This window comes from Siniperca chuatsi, linkage group LG20, assembly GCF_020085105.1.
Source record: "Siniperca chuatsi isolate FFG_IHB_CAS linkage group LG20, ASM2008510v1, whole genome shotgun sequence".
NCBI lineage: Eukaryota > Metazoa > Chordata > Actinopteri > Centrarchiformes > Sinipercidae > Siniperca > Siniperca chuatsi.
Window position 1 is genome coordinate 1,756,846 of NC_058061.1, and position 27,297 is coordinate 1,784,142.

The 27,297-nt window shown below is 43.2% G+C and overlaps 1 protein-coding gene across 8 annotated transcripts in view; it reads left to right on the forward strand.

Annotated features, from left to right (window-relative positions):
* The first annotated feature begins 2,582 nt into the window (after nt 1-2,582).
* The window catches only part of ccser2b (coiled-coil serine-rich protein 2b), a 63,641-nt gene continuing 38,926 nt past the window's right edge, over nt 2,583-27,297 (forward strand). For 6 of the 8 annotated variants that reach the window (XM_044179817.1, XM_044179818.1, XM_044179819.1 and 3 more), the window contains exons 1-2: nt 2,909-3,042; nt 25,529-26,937. In XM_044179817.1, coding sequence (XP_044035752.1) covers nt 25,572-26,937 — 1,366 coding nt within the window. In that variant the 5' untranslated portion in view covers nt 2,909-3,042; nt 25,529-25,571. Of the gene's footprint in view, nt 3,043-25,528; nt 26,938-27,297 lie in introns of all 8 variants that reach the window. The other 2 variants (XR_006376044.1, XM_044179815.1) reach the window with 1 other exon arrangement.

Below are 27,297 nucleotides of genomic sequence, written 5' to 3' on the forward strand. Positions count from 1 at the left end.
TCGACCTGTAAATCCACTTTGTACTCAATCTATCTGACCTGTATTATAGTGGATTATATTCTGATTTGTTTAGTACTTCCTGTGTGCTCTGACTGACAGTGAGCAGCTGTGACGAAAGAGTTTCTCCTCGGGGATCAATAAAGTGTTTCTGATTCTGATTATTACCTTTACTGAGGAAAAGGATAGACAGGTCAATTAAAATGAATTCCCTTATCAAATCAGTTCTTATTAAAAAGCATCTTGTTCTTAAATCTTATGCTGCTGTTATTCCATATCAAGTATTTATGCAGTGAAAAATTAGGTTTATAGAAAACTGTGTCTGTGTTTATGTTTATACTGGTTTTATGTTTTTTATATCATAAGATTGTTTCCATCATTATTAATTTGTTTTTATTACTGATGTGATCCTTGTGTTTCCTGTTTTTAATACGTTGGTTGTTTTATTTCTCTTGTGAAGCACGTTGAGCTACATTCTGTGTTACGGAAGGTGCTATATAAATAAAGTTTATTATCATTATTATTATTAAAAGAGAAAAATCCAGTGAGGAAAGGGTTATTAAAAGAACCAGCAGGTAAAGGGAGGATCTGTCCAATAAGTACGAGGTTGAAAATGGGACATTTGTGTGTGATAAGCCCTTTATTATTCTCCACTATGATAAATGACGTCTTTGGAAATGTTTCGTTAGAGATGGGAAGCTCGTTATTTGCAGACGAAGGGGCTTTGTGGAAAAGAGGGAGAAAGTTCAGACATATCGCTAAAAAATTGCAAGAAGGAATAAATCAAGTTGAGATGTGGGGGAAGAGAGGTTTCAGTTACAAAGACTAAAGCAGTCTTCTTCACAAGAAAGAGGATCAGAGGAAATACTCATTTGAAACTTTATGGAAATAATGTTGAATCATTTCGATTCTTAGGAGCGTGTTCCAGATTAACACGGAGGGGTCACCTTCAAAGCGTCGTGGATAAGTGCAAAAGAGTTAGAAATGTGATGAGATGCCTTGTGGGGTTGGACTGGGGTCGCTGTAGATCGAGGCTGGATTATGGTGTGTGTATATGGATCTGCATCAAAAACTGTGCTTGGAGGACCAGCTGCGGTGGTGAGAGGGCACGGAGGCAGCCGCCCAACCAAAAAGTGCCGCAGGCCTTCTGCGAGGGGGGGGGGGGGGACCAGTAAATCAAGCTTTGGCTGGACAGGAGACGCAGGAGACACCTGGGGGCCCGGCGGTGATGTGGCCCACAGCCCCTGTGCGGGTCCTAGATCCACTGGTGCTAGATTTAGAGTTACTTCAAGTTAAGGCAAGAAAGCAAAGTGTGGATTGAGTGCGTGAGTTGTGTAGTCACACGGAGAGTAAATACAGAGCATGTCCAGGTGTGCTACACCTGTGGACACGGTGGAGCTGTGCACCGTCTGGAGGCTGGACAGCGGGCTGAAGGGGCCAAATGACTCGGCATCTGCAGGCCTTCTATGTGAAATCATACGTGTTCAGGGGCATCATGGGTAATGAGAGAGAGGACAAACTCGCCAAACAAGCTGTTAAAAAAAAGAAAACATAGACAATGAAACTTTGTAAATCAGTAAAGAGCGGCAGCAGCTCTGGGATCAGGAGACAACAGGAAGACACCTACATAGAAACATGTCTACTGGCTTCCTGTCACAACACATCGAGCCTGTTGCAGGAAGCCTCGGCGTCCTGTTTGACAGCAGTTTATGTTCTGAGCAACATGTCACTCAGCTCGTCCAGTCGTGTTTCTATCACCTCAGACACATTGCATCTATTTTAAATCTTAGTGATGCAGAAACTGTTGTTCGTGCTTTTATCTCCTCACGCCTCGATTACTGTAACAGCCCGCTCACTCGTCTTCAAATCTAAAAACTGTGACCCGACTGCAGACTGTACAGGACTCAGCTGCTCGGCTGTAAACCAGGACCAAGAAGTAAGACCACATCGCACCTGGTTCAGCCTCTTTACATCGGCTCCCTGTTGGTTTCAGGATTGATTTTAAGATCTTGTTGATTACTTTTAAGGCTCTTCATGGCTCCAGACTATATCTTAGACCTTGTAATCCCTTATGAACCTTCACGTAGTCTGAGATCTTCGGGCAGGGGTCTCCTGTCTGTTCCTGAGACCAGGATGGAAACTAAAGGGGACAGAGCTTTTGCCATCAAGGCCCCGAGGCTCTGGAACAACCTACCCAAAGACATGAGGCTGTCTGAGTCAGGGTCTTGGTTTAAGTCTCGTCTCAAAACACATTTTTATCTGAAAGCAGATCCTGATTTTACCTGAACTGGCTGTTTATTTTATTACTTTTGTGTGTTTTGATAAGTGCTCTATAAATAAAGTTTTATCATTATTATATTTATTATAGAAACAGGGCAGGAAACAGGAGGGGGGGGTGTTAGTGAACATGTCAGAGACCAGAAACAGGAAACACACCTGAGAGAAACGACACTCTCCACTACCGCCAGCAGGTGGCGCTGACGCAACACCGAGGCTGCGAGCTGCCGAGGAAGAAGAAGAAGAAGAAGAAGAAGAAGAAGAAGAAGAAGAAGAAGAAAGACAGGGTTATGTTTACAGTATGCAGATGACGTCAGTGTCAGCTGTGCCTCACGCAAGCGCTGTCCGCGTGCCCGCACGTATCGGTGTGTGTGTGTGAATGATTCAGCAGCTCGTGCGGCAGCAGTCCGTCACAGCGGCTCGTCTTCTGCACATGTGCAACAGAAACGGATTTCAGGCGAAAACAAGACAAACAAACGGCTTTTATTTGGATATGTGACCCGTGCAGGTGGCATGTACCTGTCGGAGACCCCGTAGTGTTCGGTAGAGTGCGGGTCTACAGGCCGGAGAGCAGGAGCGAAGCCCCGCAGGAGCGAAGCCGGCCCCCGCGGGATTCCAGCGGCATTTGTCGGGACTTGTCTCGCCGGTTGTCTCCTCTCAGCCTCGGACTGAACCCGACACATCCCGCCGTGTGCGTCCATCCAACCACCTCCACCTCCACCTCGACGTTTCCGCATTCTGACGTCTGATGCTCCGTGGCCCCGGCAGGTGAGTCTCCGGCTCCCCCGTGAGCGAACCGAGCGGATTTCCTCTGCAACACATCCGTGTTGAGTTGATCTACACACACACACACACACACACACACACACACACACACACACCGTGTGTGTCCGTGACTTCTGCAGGCGGACAGGTGAAATGTGACGACAGCAGACCTCTGTACACCGGAGTGAAGCTGCTCATCAGCGATAATGATGTTCTAGTATTCAGTGGTGTCTCATACACACCAGGACACTTATTACATTTTAATGATCTGACTGAATAGAGTTTATTAATGTGTGTGTGTGTATGTATGTATGTATGTATATATATATATATATATATATATATATATATATATATATATATAATGTATTAAACACAAATGTACCACCATCAAATATTCCAAACTTCTTTGCCCAAAAAAAGACAGCACATATTAAGTTAAATTTTATGTTTGAGATGCTTTCCAGCTGTCTGGCTCCACCGGCCGTGTCCTGGGGTGACGTGGTTCTGCAGGGTCTGGCCTCCAGACCTCTCCGGTTGGGTCCTGCGGGTCGGTCGGTTCTGTCTCATTTGGTTCCGCCTGCAGCGTATTGATCTGGTGTCGGTCCGGAGGGAACCTGCTGACGCCGGCCCATCTGTGTTTCTGCTGGACTTTCTTTCTCCTCTGACTGATAATTCAGCCTCCGGCTGCTTGAGTCCCCACTGAGAGGGAGAACCCGTGCTCCAGCAGGGAACCGGCCCAGAACAGGGAACCAAGAACCAAAACATCAGTGGAACATCAGATATTTATTTTACTGGCTTTGTTTCCTGATCGTCGTGTCCCGTTGAAATGAAATCCCCCTGCAGTAGATAGATGGATCCAGACTGTGTGTCCAGGATGTAGACCGCACTCGGCCCTCAGGCTCTCTTTGAATGGGACTGTCCCTCCCCCGGTGATACACATGATGACGATGCAGTCCATGAGTTTGGGTCCAGCTGATGAAAAATTCATTTTTCCAGACTGTTCTCGGGGAACTGAAACGCCCCGTTTGGTGAATAATTTATGCAAAAAGCGCCGTACCAGCTCTGTCTTCTGTTTCTGGCAAATCCCAAATTTCTCCCGGCTCTTTTCCCCAAAACGTCCTCCGGCAGAGATTGTGGCTTCAGCACAGATAACCAGAGTTAGTCTGCCGGTATTCGGTGAACGACAGGGTCCCACATTTCTGTAGGAACGTCACAGAGTTGCCAAAATCAGGAGGTTTGCTCCCATCGGGGACATGAAGGAACGCTAATTTCACCTTTTGTCACTGAGGGTTTTCGCTCTGGTGTTTGGCACTAGCAGAAAGAGATCAGAATTAATTCATCTGGCAGTTTGAATGTGCACACTGACATGTTTTTTTTTAGCCATTCGTTTCCACTGCAGGAACTTTTCCAGGAGCTCAGAAACTCTAACTCGGGTTTCAGAGCCCAGCCGATGCATCGGCCTGTAGTCATTTCATTCAGCAGAAACGCAACATGTTTTGACGAGGATCTCTGAAATGTATTTAAAATGAAAGATATTGAAGGGACGCTGCCGACACAAAGCCCCGATGTGAAGCCGAGGCCTGACCGCGTCCTCAGGCCTCATTAGTCTCTGGTTTGTTAGTGAGAAGCTCTTAACGACCCCAGTTTAAAGCAGAATCATCATTTAGCTTCCTGATTGGAGGCTCTGCTGCTGACTCTTTGCTTTAATGCCTTAAACTTACTTTCCCTTTCCTCCATCACTGAATCTGCTGACTCCCCCTCTTGACCTCTCTCTCTCTCGTTCTCTCTCTCAGTTTGCTCTCTCTCTTCGTCGACTTGAAAGTTGGCTTCACTTGGTTCGGCTGTAAACGTGGAATTTCATTTATTTGCTGTCGTTCAAATTTGAAATGGGGAATAAGGGAGAGAGAAACATCCGGTGTGCTCTACACGGAGGATTTGTGCCGAGACAAAAATCCCAGTGAGGTTTACGAAGGGCCGCAGCTAACGGTTATTATTTTAACGATCGATTAATCTGCCGATTATTTTCTCGTTCTGTCTGTCGAATATGAGTTCAGGGTGACTTCTCCAAATTCCTTGATTTATTCGGCAATCGGTCCAAAACCCAGAGACGTTCAGTTTATACAGTCATGTGTGACAAAGAAAACCTGGGACCGGAGAACATTTGGCTCTTCTGCCCGAAAAATGATTTGATCCTGATTAATTTACTAATCGTTGAGCTCTAGTTTCATAATTAGAGATGTGCTCCTGTGGCCGACTCTGTTCTGACGCCCAGACTGGCAAAATGCACGGATTCGCCGAGCCGTCAGCCATCAGCAGCGCGTTTCAGGACACTTGATCCAGTAGTTGAGATATCGACCGAGGCGACAGAGCGTTATCAAATGTTTGGGCGGGCTTGTTAACGTATTGATGAGAAAGTTCCCGGTTTAAATCGAAGCGCCGCCAGTTTCAGGCTGGATTTATTTAAGGCCTCGTGGCTGCTTGTGTTGACGGCTTGTAACGTTCGAGGAGTTTGGCTTTGGGTGTTATCTCTGCACTGCGATTTCAAACGATGGCTGTCAGTCAGGATATACGAAAAACAATGGACTCATATTCCATTATTATGTTTTGTTGCTTGTATAAACAGTAACGAGGGTAATGGCTGTTCAGTCCGGTGGTACGTACGCAGGAGATCAAATAACGTGCAGACAGGTGGTCGGCCATATTTCCCGGCCCCAGCTGTGTCACTGCTGAGTTCGTGCTGATGGTGTCTTATTGTCTCCCTCCTCGCTGATGTCTTCTCGTTCACTCTCTTTATCTTATTGATCTCATTTGCTCCTCTCCGCTCATTCGTTCCCTCTTCCTCCTCCTGTAGTTGACTCCCTTCTCCTCTCGTCTTTATTCAGTTTATTCAGTATCTGATAGATCATTGATGCCCTCAGTTTCTCTCTCTCTCAGTTCATTTCAGCGGGAACCAGACGCTGACGTTGCCAACGCAAGTGTAAAATAAAAACATACATAAACAGAAGAATTGAGATGTTAAATTATATACAGATAAGTAAGATGGGATAATAATAATAATGAATTGACTTCCAGTTAAAATACAAATACAAAAAGTGAAAACTAACGTGTGTGTGTGTGTGTGTGTGTGAGTCCTCAGGTTGTGTTGATACATATTGATCAGCAGGATCCTGTCTCCGTCTCCTCGGAGTATTTTTAATGTTTTAATGTTGAGCCCTGAGATCACAGCGCTGAACTCGTTGAAGTAAACGTCCCTTAGGAGGAAGAGCGTCTCTGTCTCAGCTCACCTGTCCGACAGCGACCACATGATCTGTTTTCTCTTGGCTGCCATGTCTGTCTGCGTCTTCCTGTGTGGATGTCCAGCTTGTGGACACTGAGCCTGCACTCGGTCAGGATCTGGATTCTTTAGGCCCAGATAACTTTCTGATCCGCTCTGGCTCTCAGTTTCTTCTGTCCAGCGTTCCAGACAGGTTTGTTTACACTGCGTTATCATTTGGTTTCCTCTGACTGGTGTTTGGAAAGCAGAGCTGCTGTGAGACTGGTCAGAGAGTCTGAGGGGGGGCAGTGAGTCTCAGCACCAACATAGGGGACTCTGTGTTGACCGTTAATGATGAGCGGGCGTCTGCCTGATTCTGCTCCACATGCAGGTGTCGGTGCAGAGTTCTGCATGCACAGATGCTGCTGGGGGTCGGTCCCGGCGGGCTGTGCTGAGGATTTTGGTGGCAGGAAATGTTTGGTGAATCTTTGGATCTCTGACTGGGCGGCGACTGAGTGCTTCCTCGCTCAGATCGAATCATCTGCTGATGTTGTTGTCGGGCCACTGAGTGGTGAGAGAAGCAGAAGGCCATTTTCTGAGGTAGTTTGTGACGATCTGCATTAATTTTTCAGACCAAAAAGAAGATTATTTTTTTATGCTTCTGCCTCAGCCAGACTAGTTGGTTCCTTTCTCCTTCATATTTCTGTGTATTGTTTGTAGGGCTGCAACTCATTTATAAATTCAAATTTAACTTTATTATTCAAAGAAGAGACTTCCTTGGTCAGAGCTGCAAAAATATACACACAAGCAGCAAAAAGAATATACAAAGTAAAACAGAAACTGTACCAAAGAAGCTGCATCGTCCCAGATGTTGTGTGTTCCCCCTCCCTAACAACAGCTGCCTCCTAAATACTTCCCTCCAGTCCACACACACACACACACACACACACACAACCTACTGCAGTAATTACCATAAAAGTAAACTAAACGTATAACAATAAAACTTAAATCACAGTCGGCAGTTACAAACAGCACCGGTGGCCGTTACTGAGCGCCTTCGGAGCGTCAGGAAGAACGGGGTGGTTTGATCTGCCCATGTAACTTTTGGTGCCGAGGATAAGTTTGGTCATACAGGATCTCATTTAAAATGCGCGACTCATGTGTGTTCAGCTTTAGTACTGGCTGTCTTTTTATTGCTCTGTGGTTTGTTGCAATCATAAACACGTGTAACGTTGAGGCATGATGCATTCTAAACTTTCTTTAACGGAGTAAGAACAGAGAAAAACAGTTTTTGGCCTCACGCAGTCAGTAAATTCAGTCCTAAGGTGGATTTTAGATTTAAGGATAATATAAAATAGAGTAAAGCAGCAATCCTCACATCTCAGAAGCTGGAACCAGCTAATGTTTGATATTTTTACTTGATAAAGGAGTTAAACGATTAATCAATTATTAAAATTGTTGGTGATTAATTTTCTGTCTGAACTAATGAATCGACTAATTGTTTCAGCGCTAACTGACCTTTCCTAAAAATGATTTTGGTACCAGTGTCGAAACGCTACTTTCTGCAGTACACTTCAGAAAGTAGCTTTTCATTTAACAAAATAATAAATAGAAGTGTTTTGATTTTGAGAGACGCTCAGCAGAACCAAATAAACAAAATGATGATTTAAATCAGGAAATATCTGATCAAATAATCACGGCTAAAGGAGTTGACCAAGCATTCACTCCTAACTTTTAGTGTTTGACAGATATTGTTTTGTCGTTACACAAAAAGCATTGAGGGTCAGTACGCAGCACTGCAGCAGTGTGGCATTCTTGTCAGTGTTGAGGATTTAGGTCGTGTTATATTAGCAGATTTATTCATGTGAAGGCTGGTTAAAGGCTCAGATAGTCAAACATGCTGCTCATGAGCTGCTGGATTCCCAGAAGTAGGTTTCCCGGCCTGTTTGGATGAAGGCTGGTGGATTAGCAGGTGGGAGTTTGCTTGTCAGGAGTTGAGTGCAGAGCAGCAGAGAGAAAGAGCTGCTTTGTGGCAGATTAAAAGTGGTGGTGGTGGTGGGGGTGGGGGTGGGGGGTCGGGGGTCCACAGCTCCCAGCACAACAGGGATGTTGTCCATGCCAAGTTGCTATGAAACCAGAGGGGGGAGGGTACCGGCACTAAACGGCTCCCGGGCAACACGCGCCACCTTCAGCTGTAACTCCTGAGCTCATGTGCTCACAAAGAGAAGTTCACAGGAAACTTGGTGATCAAGTGCTTTGAAAACATTTTTATTATTTATTATTATTTTATTTTATAACTGTTGGGCATCTAATGTGCAACGTTACCAGAAAACTTTCACTTGTTAAAAGTTCAGTCTGGTGTTATTCTATTATAAATATTCTATTATATTTTTTATTCTTATGGTTAGAAAAGACCCAAACCAACCTCACGTCGCTCCGTCTCTCAGCACCGTCTGACTTCCTGTCTGCGGCTCTCAGCTGCGAGCCCATTGGTTCCTGCTGAAGATCTTTAAAAACTCCTCACAGATCTATAGTTTGATGTTTAAAAAGGCTCAGTAGTTTCCTCAAACAGCTGCTCACTGTAGTTTTTATCAGACCAACAGGAGGAAACAGAGCATCTGTTGGGGACTATTTCCAGCGGCGGATGAATCCACATGTGGTGCTGTAGTGAGTGTTTGGGGCAGCAGGACGGTGTGTGTGGGGCTGAGGCAGAATAAACTACAGTGTGTGTGTTCATGGTGATGAAGGAACATGTCGCCCAGTGCAGCAGAGCGGCTCGCTGATGTGTTTTAACAGTTTCTGGACGACAATGGAGGAAGAAGATCCATCAGCTGTGATTCACACACAACACTTTGCTGCCGGACACGAGGGCTCACTGAATGGTTTGGTTTGATGAAAATGATGTAAATCATAAGCTACAATATGGCATTTATATTGATTCGGCGGGACTGAAACCGAAACCTGAAGTTTAGAAACACTTTAGCACTTTCTGGCGGAGGTGAAGCAGTGACGTCCGACTCCTCCGATCAGGCTGCAGTCTGTCTGCGGGCGAGGCTCATTCAGCCATACTGTGTGTGTGTGTGTGTGTGTGTGTGTGTGTGTGGTTTAATGCCCAACAAGACAGGGCATTCATGCTGTGTGTGTCATATCTGGCCTGAAGCTGGGTGTGTGTGTGTGTGTGTTTCACCGTCACACATCACTGAAACCAGAGTTCGTTCAAAGAGGCCAGAGGTGTGTGTTGTTGTTGTTTGTAACGCTGCTTCAGATCCACATCTCTGTCACCGGCTCCAGAATGAGAGAAGTGTCTGCGCTGGCGGCTTTAAAATGTGAACATTCATTCTTTTATCAGCATCAGACTTTTGATCTTGTGCTTCAGTGGCGCTGGTGCGTTTGCCTGGTTTGGTTTGGCCCGTTTTGGCTGGTGGTGAGCGTTCGTTTGTGGTGGGAGAGCAAAACAACCAAACTGCAGGACTTTGTGACAGCATATATCTGATTTTAGCATTGTTGGGATTCAGGTGGCGCAGGTTTGGTTATTAGCAGAAACATCAAAGATATTTCTGAATAAATAAATTCAAAATGAATATTAGCAAAATGACTAATATAAATGAATAATTACGGGGCACCACCCTGTGACTGGCGACCAATAACCAAACATGAAAAACAGTCTCAAAGGTGGCCGTCCCCCCATGCTGATATTTAAGGCACCATCTTACATTAAAAGGGGGACAGTGAGGGGTGGATCTGAGCGCTGACCGTCGCAACCAGCTGTTATCACAACTCGTTCACACAGTAACCTCAGGGACTGCTCTGTAAAGGTACGACAGCGTTTATTTAACCTTAGCACCGATTAACAATCAATAACTTACAGCCACGATCGTCTAGTCTAAACACAATGAGCATGCAACAATCCGCAAGCATGTAAGGTGTGTGTGGGGCAATAGAGAGGGGGGCGCAAGGAAGGTGGCGGCGAATCTCAAACAGAGGGACAGAGCTAAAACGGGAGGACGAGCTCTGTTTGTCCTCAGAATAACGTGCAGCTTAGCTGGCTAAGCTAGCACGATATCTGGGCCGTTTGAGATGTGTGTAAGCGTGTAAATGTACGCGTAGAGGTGTGCGAGTTAGTGGAGAGACAAAGGCAAAGCGTAACAGCGGCCCCTTTATCACGCAGTAATCCGTACAACGGCCTGCTGTCAGTCAGAATTACATTTTCCTCTGTGGGTCCATGTAGTGGAGATGATGCAGGATGACGTCACCAAAACTGTCCAATCAGTGAGTCCATGTGACTTCCTGTTTACTCCTGTTGGTTCGTTTGTAAAGAGTGAGTGTGAACGTGAACCGGACCAGAACTGAACGACAGCAATGGATCGCTGTATCCGTAGTCCAGCGGTTTGTGGTGTTTGTGTTGTTTTGTTGGTTTAGATTAGTTCAGTTTTTTGGGGGGCAGACAAACCATAACAGACGCTGGAATACAATACACTCGATTAGGTGTGGGCCATATGAATGCGTTTCTTATGTTACGATGTATGTAATTTTGATAAATGTATATTGTGATATAGCACAATTGAGAAACTGAAAATAAATAAATATAAATGTCTGCTTTGGATAATCCGGTGACTTCAATCAAATTAACAAATTTAAGCTGCTCCATCACACTGATGGAAAAATCATATAAAAATTCAATTTTGCCTTGAAGCAGTCCTGCTCACAATGTTGTAATAAAACCGGAGATTGAATAGAGACAGCTAGATAATGACTCGCTGTCTCTCCAAAGCAAAGAAATCATTTACTAATGATTGAGAATTCACAAAGGAGCAAAAAGTGCAGCCAGTAAGCTTCTGTTTGGGGTTTCAGGCCCGGCTCCATGTAACGAACGTTACAGCCTATAAAGTGAAGTCAGACGTGTGCGCTCTATAATAAAACAGTCGAGTCGGGTCAGAATATCACGGTCTAATGGTTTCATGTGTCTCCGGGCAGAGTACAGCAGCATGTCTCGGTGTGCTGGCTGTTTCCTTCTCGGTCTGACTGGATATTTAGGCTAACGGTGAGCGTCTGGACATCAGGCCGGGAGGAAACCTGCCTCTCGTGCTCCAGGATCAAATATCCTCCACGGCCTGATGACGCGCTCAGTCTGCCAGACGCCCAAACACACCCAGCATCCAACCAGCAGCCATGAATAATAAAAACACACCGGCTAAATGTGGCCTTTCTATTTTGAAGGTGGTAGTAGTGTCCTCGACGGGCTGAAGAGACGATGACTGACTTTCTTTTCATGTTTCAGTAGGCAGCTAGTTTCTTTAAATGCTGCAAATTATGATAATGGTGATAAATGTAGAACAGACAGACTCAGAAGAACGTTTTGAAATGTAGTTAATTATTCTGTGAAATCACATTCAAATCAAAGAATGTTACTACTATTTACTGCTTACTATTTATGTATTAACTGCCTCATTTCCAAACCTGTTTTCTGATATTACAGTTTAATAAACAGCATGTCTGTATGAAAGAATCGACCTTAAGGTTAGAGCCAAATCAGCGACACGATGCTTGAAACAATAAAAATCTATAATGATAATATATAGGCGGAATTTAATTTTCTTTTCTATATAAACACAAGACTATAAGATGATAATGATATTTCTGAGTAAAGATATATTACTGTTGAACAATAAATGTTATTATCAAAGACAGCAGTAACAGTAAATATAACGGTAGACAGACAAAAAATATATATATTAAACTTGAACTGAGAGAAAATTCACAGGACAGAAGTTGGTTATTGCGCTCAGCTTTGTGACGATGCATTTTCCGAGGGGGGGGGAAAGTTTTCTCAGCACATGAAGGAAACTCTTCATCCTTCAGCTCACAAACATTCACAATCACCACATTTGGAGTTTTCACCGGACAGGAAGTGGATGAAAAACTAATCTGAAAAGTAACTAAAGCTGACAGACAAATGTAGCGGAGTAAAAAGTACAAGATTTCTCTCTGAGATGTGGTGGAGTACAAGTAGAAAGTAGCATAAAATAGAAATACTCAAGTAAAGTACCTCTAATTTGTCTGGCTGTGTTAACGACTGACCCGTCTCTTCTTTTAACTGTAAAAATGAAAATTGTGCAGGAGGAATCACGTTGCTTCTCGTCAGCGCAGCTAGTGTTGTGCTGACGTGATTTGTACAGTCGGTTGGAGCTTAATGACACTGCAGCAGAGCACAATTCATGTTTCGTGATGATGTTTTTAGGTCTTTTGTGATCTAGAGGCCACTAAAACATGTTCTTACATTTCTGGACCGATTTGTGCCGTTTTTACAAGATGGCCGAAACTAAAGCTCGGTAATGAAGGCGGGGAGGAAAGAACAGAGAGGAGGAGGTTATGTTACTCTGCCCTCTGCCAAGAATATCTCTGTCCTCTAGTGATCAGCATGTAGAGAGACTGAAACCGCAAAAGGCTCAGAGGAGGACAACAAGGACATGATGGAGAGAGACGAAGAGACAGATGGAGGAGGAAGAGTGATGAGAAAGGGAGGACAGGATGGATGACAGCTGAGGTTCATCATTTAAATAGTTCAGAGCAGTTAATAGCAGACGAGGAGATGAACATCAGTCTAGACTGGTTTGTTTACTCCGCCTGGCTTTCAACCGTCTCGTCTCCTCCTACCCATAATCCCTTGCTGTTTGGGGTTGGTTGGGGTCGTTGGTTCAGATTACAGTCACATTTTTAAAGAGCAGCACAGATCTGCTGTTAGAAGACTCACTTTCTCAAGTGTTCTGCCGCTGATATTTGATGCCAACAGAGTCCTTTTGCTCATGTGGATAAACACACTGAAGATCATCAGAAATTGCAGAACAGTTCAGATAAACTTATCGATGTCTCCAGCGCGATAACACAAACCAGTGTGTCCTTACTAGTGCAGTTACATCACATCTGGCCTTTAAACTCTCCACAGCAGCACAGAGTTCGCTTTATCTTTGAGAAGGAGCAGGAGGAACATGTACACAGCTGTCCTCTGTTGTTGTTGTTGTTGTTGTTGTTGTTGTTGTTTGAAGTTATACAGGCAAAACTCACTAAAAGCAAGCTCTGTTTTTGTGGTAAACAGGACGTAGTGATAAAACAGATGCAACTAAAGGTTACACAAAGTAAAAAAAGAAGGAAATAAAAACACTATAATTAAAAGATAATGGGTAAAAATTCAGTAACATTCAGCTTGTCGTAACGTTTCAGTGATCAAGGCAAATTAAAATAAGTGTGGCAAGAGTATATTTGGGTAGTTATTCTATTTGTAAAGTACAAATTAACTAAACAATGATTTTCCTCGGTTAGTCTTAAGCCTGACTGCGTTGAGTTTGTAATGGCAGTGATGGAGGAGATCTGACAGTTAAAGGAATGAAAATGAGAAAGGTAGACTGGACTAAATGTTTTCTAAATTTAAAAACACCTTCTGTTTATATGAAAGAAGCCTAGTTTAAATTAAGGTTTTTAATTGATTCATTAATGTGACAAGACCAATTGCATGTTTCCCCACTATGGAAGAGGATTGCCCTGTTAATGGGTTTTATTGTGGAATCTTTCCTTAACCAAATTGAGGGTCTAAGAATAGAAGGTGTCGTATGTTGTACAGATTATAAAGCTCTCAAAAATTAAATAAAAATTTAAATAAAAAAAAAAATTCGACTTAAGACTAAATATTTCTGTCAGGCCAAGTTCGAAGATGTGTGAAGGCAGATACGTTTTCAATTTTAAAACAATCCAAAGTGTAAAATAACAGGTACTTGTCATCGGTATAATTTATTTATTTAAAACCATTTCTTAGATTGATCTTTGTTGGCAATCAAAACTTTGGTGCAGTGTATTAAACAAGTGTCTTTATTGGTATATAAAACATTGTGTCATCTACATACAAATGAACAATTACTAACACACAGCCCTAGATTATGAATGTAGATTGTAAAAAAGAGAGGACCTGAGATTGAACCCTGAGGAACGCCGCTGTTAATCACATTTACTTTTTACATTTTCTCAGTCTCGTTGCCTCTGTAACTGGTCGATCCTGGTGGGTGTGGCCAGAAGTGCAACATGCAACGATATGGCAACTATTTTGATAAGAAATTAATTGTTTAAGCAAAAGTGTCAAACTAAATTCTCTTGTTCCAGCTTCTCCAGTGTGAGGATTTGCTGTTTGATCATTGTAAACTGAATATCTTTGGATTTTGTACTGTTGGTCAGACATAACACATTTGATGACTGTGGTGATTGTGATAAACATTTATCACAGTTTTACTGACATTTTATAGACCACAGAATTAATCAAATAATCAAGAACATAATTGGGGAATTAATCCACAATGAAAATAATAGTTAGTTGGGGTCCTATTTCAGAGTTTGAGGCCTAAAACCTCTTTAATGGGCCAAAAACACTATGATTCTCACGTTTTCTGAGTTGTTTGTGCTAATGATTTCGAGGTAATAGAAACAGTAACTTTATCTGATAAAATGCTAATGTTTTAACTGCTAAATCACAAATCTTCACAGGCTTGAAAAACAGAAATAGATAAAACTTACTGGATGTTTTGCAGTGTCTTCTCTTGGTTGTGTTTGTGATTCAAACTGAGAGCAGCAGCCAGCCGATCAGGTTACTATTGATTCATTTATCATTGAGCGATAATGCAAGATGATCCTGCTGCTGGTGGAGCTGCAAAACTTTGGCCTGTGAGCGTTTTTATTCTCAGCTGCTGAGAAGCTCGTCTTACATTTTGAAAACATACAGGCGAGGAAACACACACCAGAAAACTTCCTGTGGAATAGGAAAGTGTGTGTGTTTGTGACTTCAGCCTCCGTCCTCAGCATGGGGAAAGATGAGATTAATGGAGTCCAGTTTTACACACACAGTGGGGTCAGTCCTGACCATCTGTTGCGTCACTGGTCCATCTGTGAGTTCTGCTCTGGCAGCTTCTGGCCTTTTCTCAGTCTGAGAGTGTGAATGAAATCTGACCTCACGCTGTGAAAAGACTCACCTGAGAGCCTGGAGCCGAGAACAGCATCTGTCAGGTGACAATGAGACTGCCGTAACTGAAAAACAAACCCTGACAGGCAGGATCAAGACTCGAACAGGACGCGGAGTCTCGCTGTGACATTGTTCCGCTTATTACATGGAAAAAGTCACCTTTAAGAATAGTGTGCACCTAATAACAAATCTGATTAACTTTACCAAAGCATGATGGGCTTATCTGCCCTCTGCTGTGATGTTCATTCCAGTGAAGAATAAACAGGTTAACCCTTAACAAGCACCCCCTTTTTTGTGCACAAGCCCAAAAGCCCAAAATAAAATCGGTATTACTCTTGAACCCTTTCGATTACCGTTATGATCCTGGTCTTTTCTGAAGAGTGACTCTTTGTAGTTTAATATCAAGACGTCACAATGAATCTGTGAAAAAGACACAAACAGACAAATAGTCTTGCCTATTTTAAGTTTTACGGTTGTACAAGTTCCTGTTACAAAATAAGCAACTGTTGTCACAGTTATATTGGGGTCTTAAAACGGTTTAGTTAGAATTAGCTTTGTGCTTTTAAAACTGTGTAGTTTGGATGCCGTCAGCCTGTATTCAGGCGCTGGCTGTGTGCAGTTACAGCATGAACGCTTCTTGTCCTTTACAGCAGCACACTGAGCGAGAAATACTGAAACACATGTGTAATATTGACAAGAGTACAGCAGACATGAACTGTAAATAAATCAAATCTAAAATTAGCAAACAAAAATGATAAATAGCTGCATATTAAAAATAATGATTTCTTAAAACGAGTGAAAAAAAATCTTCCAGTGCATTATAATAAATTCAAATACAAGTTTTTATTAAGAACAGTTATAATACAATTATCAAACAGCTTGTGTCATTAAGGAAGTTTTAATTAACAGAAATAAATATATTTTCACATTGATGCTTTTAGCTGCTTTTTTAAAATATATAAATTCACACAGCTGGTTCTATTTAATAGCTTTTTTACGTGCTGTATGCTGTTATTAAATTTATTACGATTATAAAAAAACCCCATAAAATATATGTGAAAAGTAAAATATGAGGACCCAGATGGACGCAGTTGATCCTTTCTGGCTTTCTAGCTGCCGGCCCTGGATTCCTCTCAGCTCAGCGAGCGGAGAACTAGAGCATGAGGACATCGAGAACCCACTGAATGGATGTACAGTAGAGGAGGAGGAGGAGACGGAGAGGAAGATGTAGGAATAATAACAGGCTAATGGAAAGAAGAGGAGGAGGTGAGGTTGGGAGGGAGAAGGAGGTCGGGGATGGAAAAAAGGAGGAGGAAGAGGAATTAGTAAAGGAAAACAAAGGAGACGCTAGATGAGGGTTGTGGTTTGACTGAATCTGAATCAAATCCCTTTACAACACTTGTAAGTAAGTAAATTTATGAATAACCAAAACTCAAAGATTCAGGTTAGATCTGTAACCGGCTGTTGTTGGCTGAGAAGGCAGAAACGTTGACGTTTTTAGTGGCAACTAATTCCTGTCAACAACCTGAAAGTGAGATTCAACAGCAGATATGAAATGTTGATTTAATACGTCTGACATGTTAGTCCTTATTTTTCCGCCAGCTTCTTGATCCAAATACTGGACGTCCTGATTCAGAACTCACAACCCACGGCCTTGGTCACCTGCAGAAAAAGAGTAGTAAGTGAACCTTGAGTGGAGAATATTTTCACAGATATGTGAACTGAGAGATGCTTGGCGTGATCAGCGAGATGGTTTCAGTCGACCCGGGTCGTGCAGCGGTGCTGCAGGAAGAGGTTTCCTTTCCCTCCGTCAGATAATGGCCTCCACTGTGTGTTTACATGTTTTATAGTGGCTTTTCTTTCCTTTAAAGTTTGGATCAAATCCAGCTCTGTCTCTCCGCTGAAGGTACGGAGCTAAATATAGCTGCTGGCAGGCAGCCACATATGCCTCCATATCTCCCACTCAGTCTGTCAGTCCATCAGTCACATCAGCCTGCCCTCAAGGCCTACCCAGAGCTGATAAATCACCTCTACCACCGGTGCACCCGCCTGCAGCCACTTCACCAGCTAACTGATGATATTTTGTAACGTGTAGTCTAAGCTGACTGGTTGAAGAATAAACTCATCGGGTGGAGCTGAGTGGAGGTGGAGCTCTGCAGCTGTTTCCTGGCTGCTCTGCTGTGAACTCCATTAGTGAAAGTGACTTGTAAGCACAGCACAGTACAGTCAGTCAATCATGGGATCCTTTTATTGATATGGTTCTGTCGATAACGCCGCTGTCAAGGTCAGGACATGAAAGCAGCACTGGAGCTCTGCACTCAGGAACTCACTGCAAATCTAGAGCCAGACTTTAAAGCGATAATTCATTTTAATCACTGTTAAAGTGAAAGTCTTGGAAAGTAGACATTTCTCAGCGGCACTTTTTGATTTCGGATATTGACACCGATACCCACAACATGCAGACACTAACATCTGTCTGATTATGAGCAAAGTTCCCTCTTGACCTTAAAGGTAGAAGTCAAAAATAATCTTAACTCAAGATCCACATACTTTCTACTGCATCTCATTGTTTTCATCACTGGTAAGTTTAACTACACACTGCAGTTTGTACTTAATGTGCAACCAGATTTTTAAGAACGTTACCAGAAAACTTTCACTTATTAGAAGTTCAGTCTGGTGTTATTCTATTATAAATATTATATTATATTTTTTATTCTTATGGTTAGAAAAGACCCAAACCAACCTCACGTCTCTCCGTCTCTCAGCACCGTCTGACTTCCTGTCTGCGGCTCTCAGCTGCGAGCCCATTGGTTCCTGCTGAAGATCTTTAAAAACTCCTCACAGATCTGTAGTTTGATGTTTAAAAAGGCTCAGTAGTTTCCTCAAACAGCTGCTCGCTGTAGTTTTTATCAGACCAACAGGAGGAAACAGTGCATCTGTTGGGGACTATTTCCAGCGGCGGATGAATCCACATGTGGTGCTGTAGTGAGTGTTTGGGGCGGCAGGACGGTGTGTGTGGGGCGGAGGCAGAATAAACTACAGTGTGTGTGTTCATGGTGATGAAGGAACAACAGAGCGGCTCGCTGATGTGTTTTAATAGTTTCTGGACAACGATGTAGGAAGAAGATCCATCAGCTGTGATTCACACACACACACACACACCTGTTAGCAGAGACGTTCACTGCTGGTTTGAGTCTGAACGTGAGCTTTGATGGCAAGAAGAAAAATATAGAATAGATCAGTAGCTTCTTTTTTATTTTCACTACTGTTCATTTCACCGCCACGCAGGCGTGCTTTAGTCAGGTGAAACGCTGCAGGTCACCTGCAGGTCGCCTCACTAATCAGTTTAGCGTTTTCTTATCCATTAAACAAATGAATAGTGTTTACACCTGGACTGTCATTCATCCATTCAAATGGACTCTGTGGCTCGCAGCCAAAGACAGAAAGCTTCGGTGTTCCTGGTGAGACAGGAAGTTACCCACGTTCTGACTGTACGTGTGTGTGTGTTTATCAAAAAACACACGATCATTTTGCAGTAGAAATCTCTTTTGCGCATCAGCCAACAGCAATAAACTGAAATGGGATTGTGGCTGACACATGATGCTTTAAAGATCCCTGCGGGGGAATCGGAAACATTAAACTGCAGGCTCTGGATCTCACTAGGCGGTGGAGGTTTTATCTTAAAGGGAAACATCAGACCGAAGTTTTTGTCCTGCAGTTGGTAGCAGACTTTAATGACTCCAGCGGTTCACTGTGTGCACAGTAGCTTGTTTATATTTAGTGAAGAGGTAACGTCACTTATTGACCTTCCCCCGTCAGTTTCCACATGCTGACGCTTTCACCCCCTGACCCCGGTCCTCCAGCTCACAGCTTCAAACAGGAAAAGACGCTACGCTAGTCTAACGTGCATGAAAGCTTTAAGCCGCAGGTCGAGTGTGTGTTCAGAAACATATCTAACGTGTGTTTGGCCCGCCTTCTGGGAGTCAGTGTCATTTGTTTAAACATCGTCTGCTGTTCTGTAGTTCACGAAAAGAAAGAATCACCAGCTGATAGTTGCTTAACATTTTGGTATATAACAATAACTATCGGCTGGTAATCTGTGTAAAAGTTTATACGCACATGACGCTTTACATTCGTGCTGTACATGATTGATTTATAGATTTAAATGTGTCATTTCATGTGGTCCTGGTTGATTTGATGTACTTCATGGGTCCAATGTGTCTGTTTTGAGGATGAATGCTGGAAGTCAAAACTTTTTGCTTCCGTCCTGTTTCAGAGCCAGAATGTCTCTCTGACTGTGGGCAGTGCCGTGTGTTTATGTGGCTGAAAGACACATGGATATTATTAAGAATATGTACAAACTATGCGTGTAAAAGCAGGTGTACACAGTGCGTGCACACATGATTTAATGATGTTTTCTGTATTTTATTAAGACAAGCTAAAGCTAGCAAGCAACAGTTGAAGAAAAACTGCAGGAATATCGAACCTTTCAGTGACCACCGGATGTGTTTGACCGTTTGTCTGGACGACAATATTAATCCAGAAAGTGTAAATACACAAACACACACAGACACACAGACGGGACGAGTGGGTCGGGACTGCAGCCGAGCTTCCACTTGAAGGGAGTCCAAAATGAAGAAAGAGGCATGGTGATAGACAGGGAGAGGCAATAAAACAGACTTTAAAAGAGAGGAAAGAGGAGAGAAAAGGGTGGAGACAGAGAGAGAGAGAGAGAGAGGATCTCATTATCGTTCGGTCGTGACCTCATTCTTCAGTCTTCATTCCTCCTCTGTGTCCTTGGTATCACAGCAGTGTTTCTGCTGCAGTACGGCTGCGCACACACACACACACACACACACACACACACACACACACACACACACACACACACACACACACACTGGAGGAAAACATGGCCGCACGGTCTGTGTCATCATGACTGTAGGTTTCTGACTGCACATTTTAAAGGCTGGAGTTCAGAAACTGTCAGTTACTGGAGCAGGAAAATGTGTGAAGGTGGAGGTGGAGTTGAGGAGGAACTAGTAAACTGAGTGAGCTGAATAAATACTTTAAAGAGCATTTTGAGTGCAGCATCATTTTAGATAAGGCTGCACCTAACGATCATTTTTTTTAATCGATTATTCTAAAGGTTATTGTTTCATTACTTGATTAATATAACAATTCATTTACCCAAAATAAATATCAAAAACTTGTCTCACTAATATTTAAATATTTTATTCATTTCGTTCATTTATTCAATAATTTTCTCTTAAAAACAAACAAATGTAACAAGAAACAAAGTATGTACTGCAGGGCATTATTCTGCAACAAAAGATATATTTATCTATTGAAAATATTAAAATATTTGAAAGAATAAATTAATATATTGCCCTATTTCTATTTCTAGCAGGTTATTTCTTATGTTACCATTTTAATTCTACTAAATTCACCACCTCATTTTAGTGTTTCCTCACAAACTACTTTAATCTGCCCCCCCTCTGCCTGTTCCTCTCTCCCCGTACGTGTCTGTTGACTTTCTTCGTCAGCACTGTGTTTTATAAAGTCGCCCGAAAAAACTCCCGTTTTGGATTTTTTCACCCGCGAGTTCGTTTTCACAGCAGCAGCTGAGCCGCGCCTGGAGGAGGCTTGTTGTTAATGACATCGCCGATCGAATCGATGGAAACCAACGCGGCACCGGATGACATCGGCACCAACAGGGTTTAGCTTTTATTAAAGAACGGCTGAAGTGGGCCGACATGAACAGGAGACTCTCTGTGTTTCCCTGCAGAGCATGTGCGACTGTCAGTAGACCGCACAGGAGCGCAGAGCGAGGGGCGATTGTGGGCGAGATTTTCAGCTGCAGCTTGTCCTCCGGGGGAATCCGTGCTTTGACCGGGTGCAGCCGTACTTCATTACACGATATTCAAATGGACGTATTTCTGTAATCGATTACCTCGATGAATCATCCCAGCTGTGGGTCACTGCAGCTCTGATGGTGCAGAACATCAAATAAAAGAGTTTTGCCGTTTTGGGACTGTGTGAGCGCTTGTGGCGTCTGAAACAGACCGGATTTAAAGCCAACACTTCCCAGTCTCCGGTTGTGTCTGGTCGAGATAACAGATCCCGACTGAGGATCCCGATTTGAGGATGTGATGAGTCTTCATGCTTCTGCTTCTCGGCCTGCGACTGTGACTCAGCAGTGGGGAAGTTGTGAGTCAGCTTAATGCAGCATCTTTTATGGGAAACACTTGATTAGTTTATCTTTAAAGTCAGTATGTGATGAGAAAATGTTAAAAACAAACACATTTAACATTTGATTGATTGATTTGTTTGTTTAGAGATTAGGAAATATGCTGCCGGGTCTCAGGAGGTTATGACAATATTCTTTATCACTATAACCCGTGTTTGTTTCTATCCCGGAGGTTTTATTAATCAGTGAAGCCCTTCAGGACGTGCAGATGATAATTCTATCCAGCGATGATGTTTTGACCTTTCGGTTTCTCTCACATTGAAATCACAAGTGTTCTAGCTGTCTTTCTTCTGTTTGAGATAAACACATCAGCTGTTTTAATAAAGCATCCAGAAAAGCTTGTGATGCTCAGTTTAGTTTAGGATACGGTGGCCTTGGGCGGACAAATGACTGAGGAGGCTTATGTTTTATTTTTTTTTATTATTTTCTTTCGGTGTCATGTGCTAAGACCGCAGGGCGAGAGAAGAGGAGATAAAAAGAAATGGAAGAGTTGCTGAGGGGATCGATTAGTCTCTCTTTAATGAAATAATTAATAATCCAGTCTCAAAGACTGTACTTTTTAAATCAAGCTTTTTTATTAATGTCGAGTTTTGCTTGTTTGCGTTACGTTACATGTTACATACGTGAAAGACGCTTAAAATTTGGTGTAATTTGTGTTTACTTAGCAAATGTTAGCATGCTAACACGCTAAACTAAGATGGCAAACATGGTCAACATAATACCTGCTAAATGTTAGCATTGTCATTGTGAGTATGTTGGCATGCTGACATTAGCATTTAGCTCGTATGCTGTCTCAGTTCAGAAACGTCTGTTAGTACACTTCCAGGCAGTACACTTTATTACAATGCTGTCCTTCATTTTACCTCAATAAAAAAATTGCAGCTTCTGCTATTTGGATATTGCACTTAGCCATATTGCGATTTCGATAATATTTTAATTAATTGTGCAGTCCTATCACCGGAGCAACCACAACCGCTGCAGCTTCCTCGTCCACCGTTTTGACAAGTTTGGTGGTCCCTCCCCTTTCGCTACGTAGCCAAGATGGCGACCACTGAGGGTGAGAAGTGTCCAGCGTTCCACACTCAACTTTTTTACCGTTATGAGTACACCATCCGGGTACTCGTAGCGCACTGCATTTTGCCATAATTCTCAGTGCGAACACACTTATGCACTCGAAATAGCAAGTGTAAGTACGGAGGAACGCGAACTGAGACACACGACTAGTCTTGTTTTGCATGTGCACACCTCACTCTCTCTTAATAATTTAGGATTATGAGTAAAATTTAGTTAGTTTTTGGTTACGGGTTGGGTTGAAGAGGTGAAGAAGTGAAAATCCTCCCCTTACTCCGTTATAGAGCTGAAACGATTAGTCGATTAATCGATTAGTTGATCGACCGATAATTATTTGGAAACTATTTTGATAATCGATTCATTGTTTAGTCGTTTTTCAAGCAAAAATGGCAATCTGGTTCTACCTATGTCAATGTCAAGTTTTCCTGCCTTTTATGTCTGATATCACTGTAAATTTAATATATCTTTGGGTTTTGGACAGTTGATCGGACAAAACGGGCAATTTGAATATTTCACTTTTGGCTCTGGGGAAGATTTGATGGATGTTTTTGTACGACTTTCTAACATTTTACAGACAAAGCGATTAATCGATGAATCTGGAACATAATTGGCAGATTAATCGATAATGAAAATAATCTTTAGGCGCAGCCCTGGTCTGTTACATGCAGTACATCTGTCTGATGTTTAACACATTGTAGAAGTTCTTTATAGTGAACTGTTAACTGTTAAAAGAGAAAGTAAAGTGACACTCCACCTAAAATCTGTCTTTTTAGTATCAGACTCTCTCATGGCCCTGTAGACCTGAAACAGGCCTGCCTGGTTTATTGTTAAATTTCCTGCCTCAGGGTGTGTGTGTGTGTGTGTGTGCTTGCTACATAGTGAGGACTGAAACACGTTTTTTTCTTACAGAGTGAGGACATTTTTGAAAAGTGAGGACATTTTGGCCAGGCTGTTTGAAGGTTAAGACTTGGTTTTAAGGGTTAGGTTAGAACTAGATTATGGTTAGGGTTGGAGTTAGGCATTTAGTTGTGATGGTTAAGGTTAGGGTAAGGGGCTTGGTAATGCATTGTGTCAATGACGGTCCTCACAAAGACAGAAGTACAAGGATGTGTGTGTGATGTTACAGCGTGTGATGGGTGTGGCTTGATGCAAAACATTTGTCTGATCATTATCTGTCGTTTTCTGATGGAGTTGCACGAACGGTTGTTTTTACTAGGGGTGTGGTGTATGTGTGAGAGAGAGCGAGAGACAGAGGCGGTTAATGTGTTACCTTTGCGCTAACCACATTGTCAGCACAGACACACACACGCCTGAACTAACCCTGCAGTGTTGAAGCTGCAGATCAGTCCAGGTGCCACGTGTTTCAGCTGTTAATCACACAGCAGTTTGTTTCAGAGCTGCTGCTGCTGCTGCTTCTCAGTGGATTTTTCCACTGACTCAGCACTGTAAATCATTTTCTATAGAGGCTTTGTAGGTGTGTTACAAATCTCTCAACAACCATGTCGGGGTTCATCCTGGAAGCCTACAGGGGGATTTTCTGTTAGCCAATGACATCTAAAATATCCAACATCCAGATTAAACATGAAGCTAGCTGCAAACAGTTCATTCAATAATTCATTTAGCAACATTTTCAGTCAAAGAGAAGCAAATTTGTTTCCAAATGGAGGTTACTGTGTTGTTGTTACACAGTAAACATTCTCGTCTCTAGTTTAAAACTCACAACTAAGTTCAGTTAACCTGTTCAGTTAATAATGTTGCAGCTAGCTACAGTAACTAACCAGCAGGCTCATTTTGAAAACTACTAGCCACTACTGTGGCTGTCGTCTTCTACATTTAGTAGATGACATGCACGTGGTGTCTTTGGTGTTTGTCAGTATTATACAAGGCAGCTGCTAGAGCACGGCTAGGAGCTGGTTTCTTACGTGATTTACGTGGTTTGTCCACCGGAGAGCACTGACAAGTTTATTTTTACACTGTAAAATGTTCTGGTCACAATATTTTTACGAACCAAATTTTTAGGGATCCTAACCAAAAATGTTTTGTTTATGTTGAAAATTGTATATTGTGCCTACATTTTTTTATCAAATGTTTTAGGTTCTCAAATATCAATATCGCTGTCTGCCTCAAAAATCCAGTATTGGTCGCCAAGTAGTGCAGATTGAGTGTCGGCACGCTCGGCTGTTTTCTGGCACTAGAGGACCAAATATGAGCCAGCTCTGGTTGGTATGGCTGACTTGACCATTTTGGGGTGAGAATCATCTCCGATATCATCTCTTTGACCAGCTTTGGGCCAGTTGGTGGATTTTAGCATGAAGTCTGGCATTCTCGATTTTGGCCACTGTTGGGCCAAAAAATGTTGGCTTCCTGGAAGGCCTTTAAATTCATTTAATTATGAGGTTTCAATTTTGATGTTTTAGGATTTTTTTTAATGTTTTTTGTCAGGATCGGTTGATTTCTTCAGCATCAGACTTAAAAGTTTTGAACCCCCCCATAAACCCAACCTAACGTAATGCTAACTGTTATGCTTAGCCTGATAAACTGACTGACTGCTGCAATTTTCTGACGGGAAAATGTATTTTCTAAAGAAATTCATGTCTACCTGCAAAGAGAAATTGAAAACCTATCCTAGTGCAAGGCCTTGTACAGAATTGGATTGATCTCAACAAATTATAACCTTTGAATAATGAAAACTCCTATTATCGTCCCTACTCGTGTCACCTGTCAGCTGAAGCCATCATGTAAGATTTGTCAAAATATCAGTATTAGTTTTCTTTATATTTGGTCTATAAAGATCTCATAAAGTATTATATTTAACTTTGATACCTGCACATACACCGTACGCTAATGTGATAACCTAAAAAAGACAAACAAGATTGTTCTTATGTCTTATCTCTGTTGTATCCTTCCTCTCCAGCTCTTCTTGCTCAGTGTCTCCATGGTGAAGTGGGCGGGGTCAGATGTCAGCCCCTCGTCTTGACGACCCTCCCACCATGCCCACCATGGTTTCTAGGCTGCCCAAGTTCGGGTCACGGCCCAAATCTGCCATACCTTCCACTGGCACTCAGATGGGTCTGGCTGCCACCGCGAGTACTGGCACCTTCACCAGCACCACCGCTACCAGCACCCGCCTCACCAACGGGTTCTACCACCACCCCGGCCCAGCAGGGGTCAACAGCAGTTTAACTGCACCCCCCACCTCTGTTAAGCAGAACGGATTTATCAGAGTGCCGACTTCATTTTCCATGAAATGGAGGAAAGAAAATGGGACGATGGAGGATGGAGGGGTTGACGGAGAGAGGGAGTGGAGACGAGGAAAGGGAGGGAATGTCGGGCAGAATCGCTCCGGTAATAACATCCATCAGTATTGTTCCCAACAGCAACAGGGATCACCAGTGGTGGCACAGCATGATGCCAAGAAGCCTACCCCGTCTTCTGCGGGAAAGGGCCGTGGTTTTGGCCATCCTGTAACATCCTCATCATCGCCATCACCACAGTCCAGCCCCAGAACTCTTCCTGTCTCTAAAAGTGGATCTCACGGTTCCAAACCGAACCAGACTGCATTTGGGCTAATCAATAGCACAAAACAGAACCTAAACGGTCTTTCTGGATCCAAACCACGTAGCGGAACCAATGGTTTTCTGAGACAGCCTCAGAGCTTTGCTCGTTCTGGCGGTTCTAGGCCAGGTTCTGGTCCCGGTTCTCGAGCCGGTTCCCCCCTCCAAAAGAAACCACCAGCCAGCCGCTCCCACTCTAGTGACAGCCTCGGGTCCACTCCATCCATCCAACTGACTGAAAACGATCGTTTTCGGTCACGTAGCCTCACCCAGGTCCGACGTCAGCCCTCCCCCACCCTCACCCTAACCCTTACCCCTTCCTCCCTCTCTCACTACCCCACCGTCACCAGCTCCTACTCCATCAACAGGGCTGCTGGGCGAGGACTCAAGGAGCCGACAGCTTCCTCCGCTCAGGCTCCACCTAGAGGCAGCTTGGCAAAATCCCCTGTTACCAGCCAGACTCCTGAGGGAGGAGGCAGAGGTGGAGGAGTCAAAGTTCAAAGTTCTACTGTTCCAGGGAGGTCAGGGGTCAGCATCCCCTCCCTCCTGCCCCCCTCTGCCTTAAAGAAGCCCCTCCTACCAAGCCTTGGCCCCGCCTCAAAGCCCAGTGGCATCAGCTATAAGCTGTCACGCCCGTCACTCATCAAGCAGTCCCGCCCCGTCCGAGTGACCCCAGCCAATGAGCCTGGAGGTGACCCGGAAGTGAAAAAAGGACTGACAGCACGGAGAAACTCAGTAGAGACGCCTTCTACGACAGAAAACAGTCCAGGTATGAGATTCTTATCAAAGTCTTGATTTTAGTTAAAACTGTACGAACCACTGCTCTCACTCCGCTGTGATGTTCTTTTGTGACACCAATTTTAACAAATTCTCCATTATTTCATCTTCAACCATTCAAATTATTAATTTCTCATCTCGACTAATCTCATCCTGTCCCTTCCCTTCACTTCCTCCTTAAACCTCATGAAAGCTCAGCTCATCTCATATATTTCATCTCATTTTTCATTTCTGATACATTATCTCTAATCACATTTAATCTCATCTGATCTCATCTCATTCTGTCCCTTCCCTCTTCTTATTTTCTCATCTCATATCTCATCAAATCTCATCGACAAAGTCATATTTTATC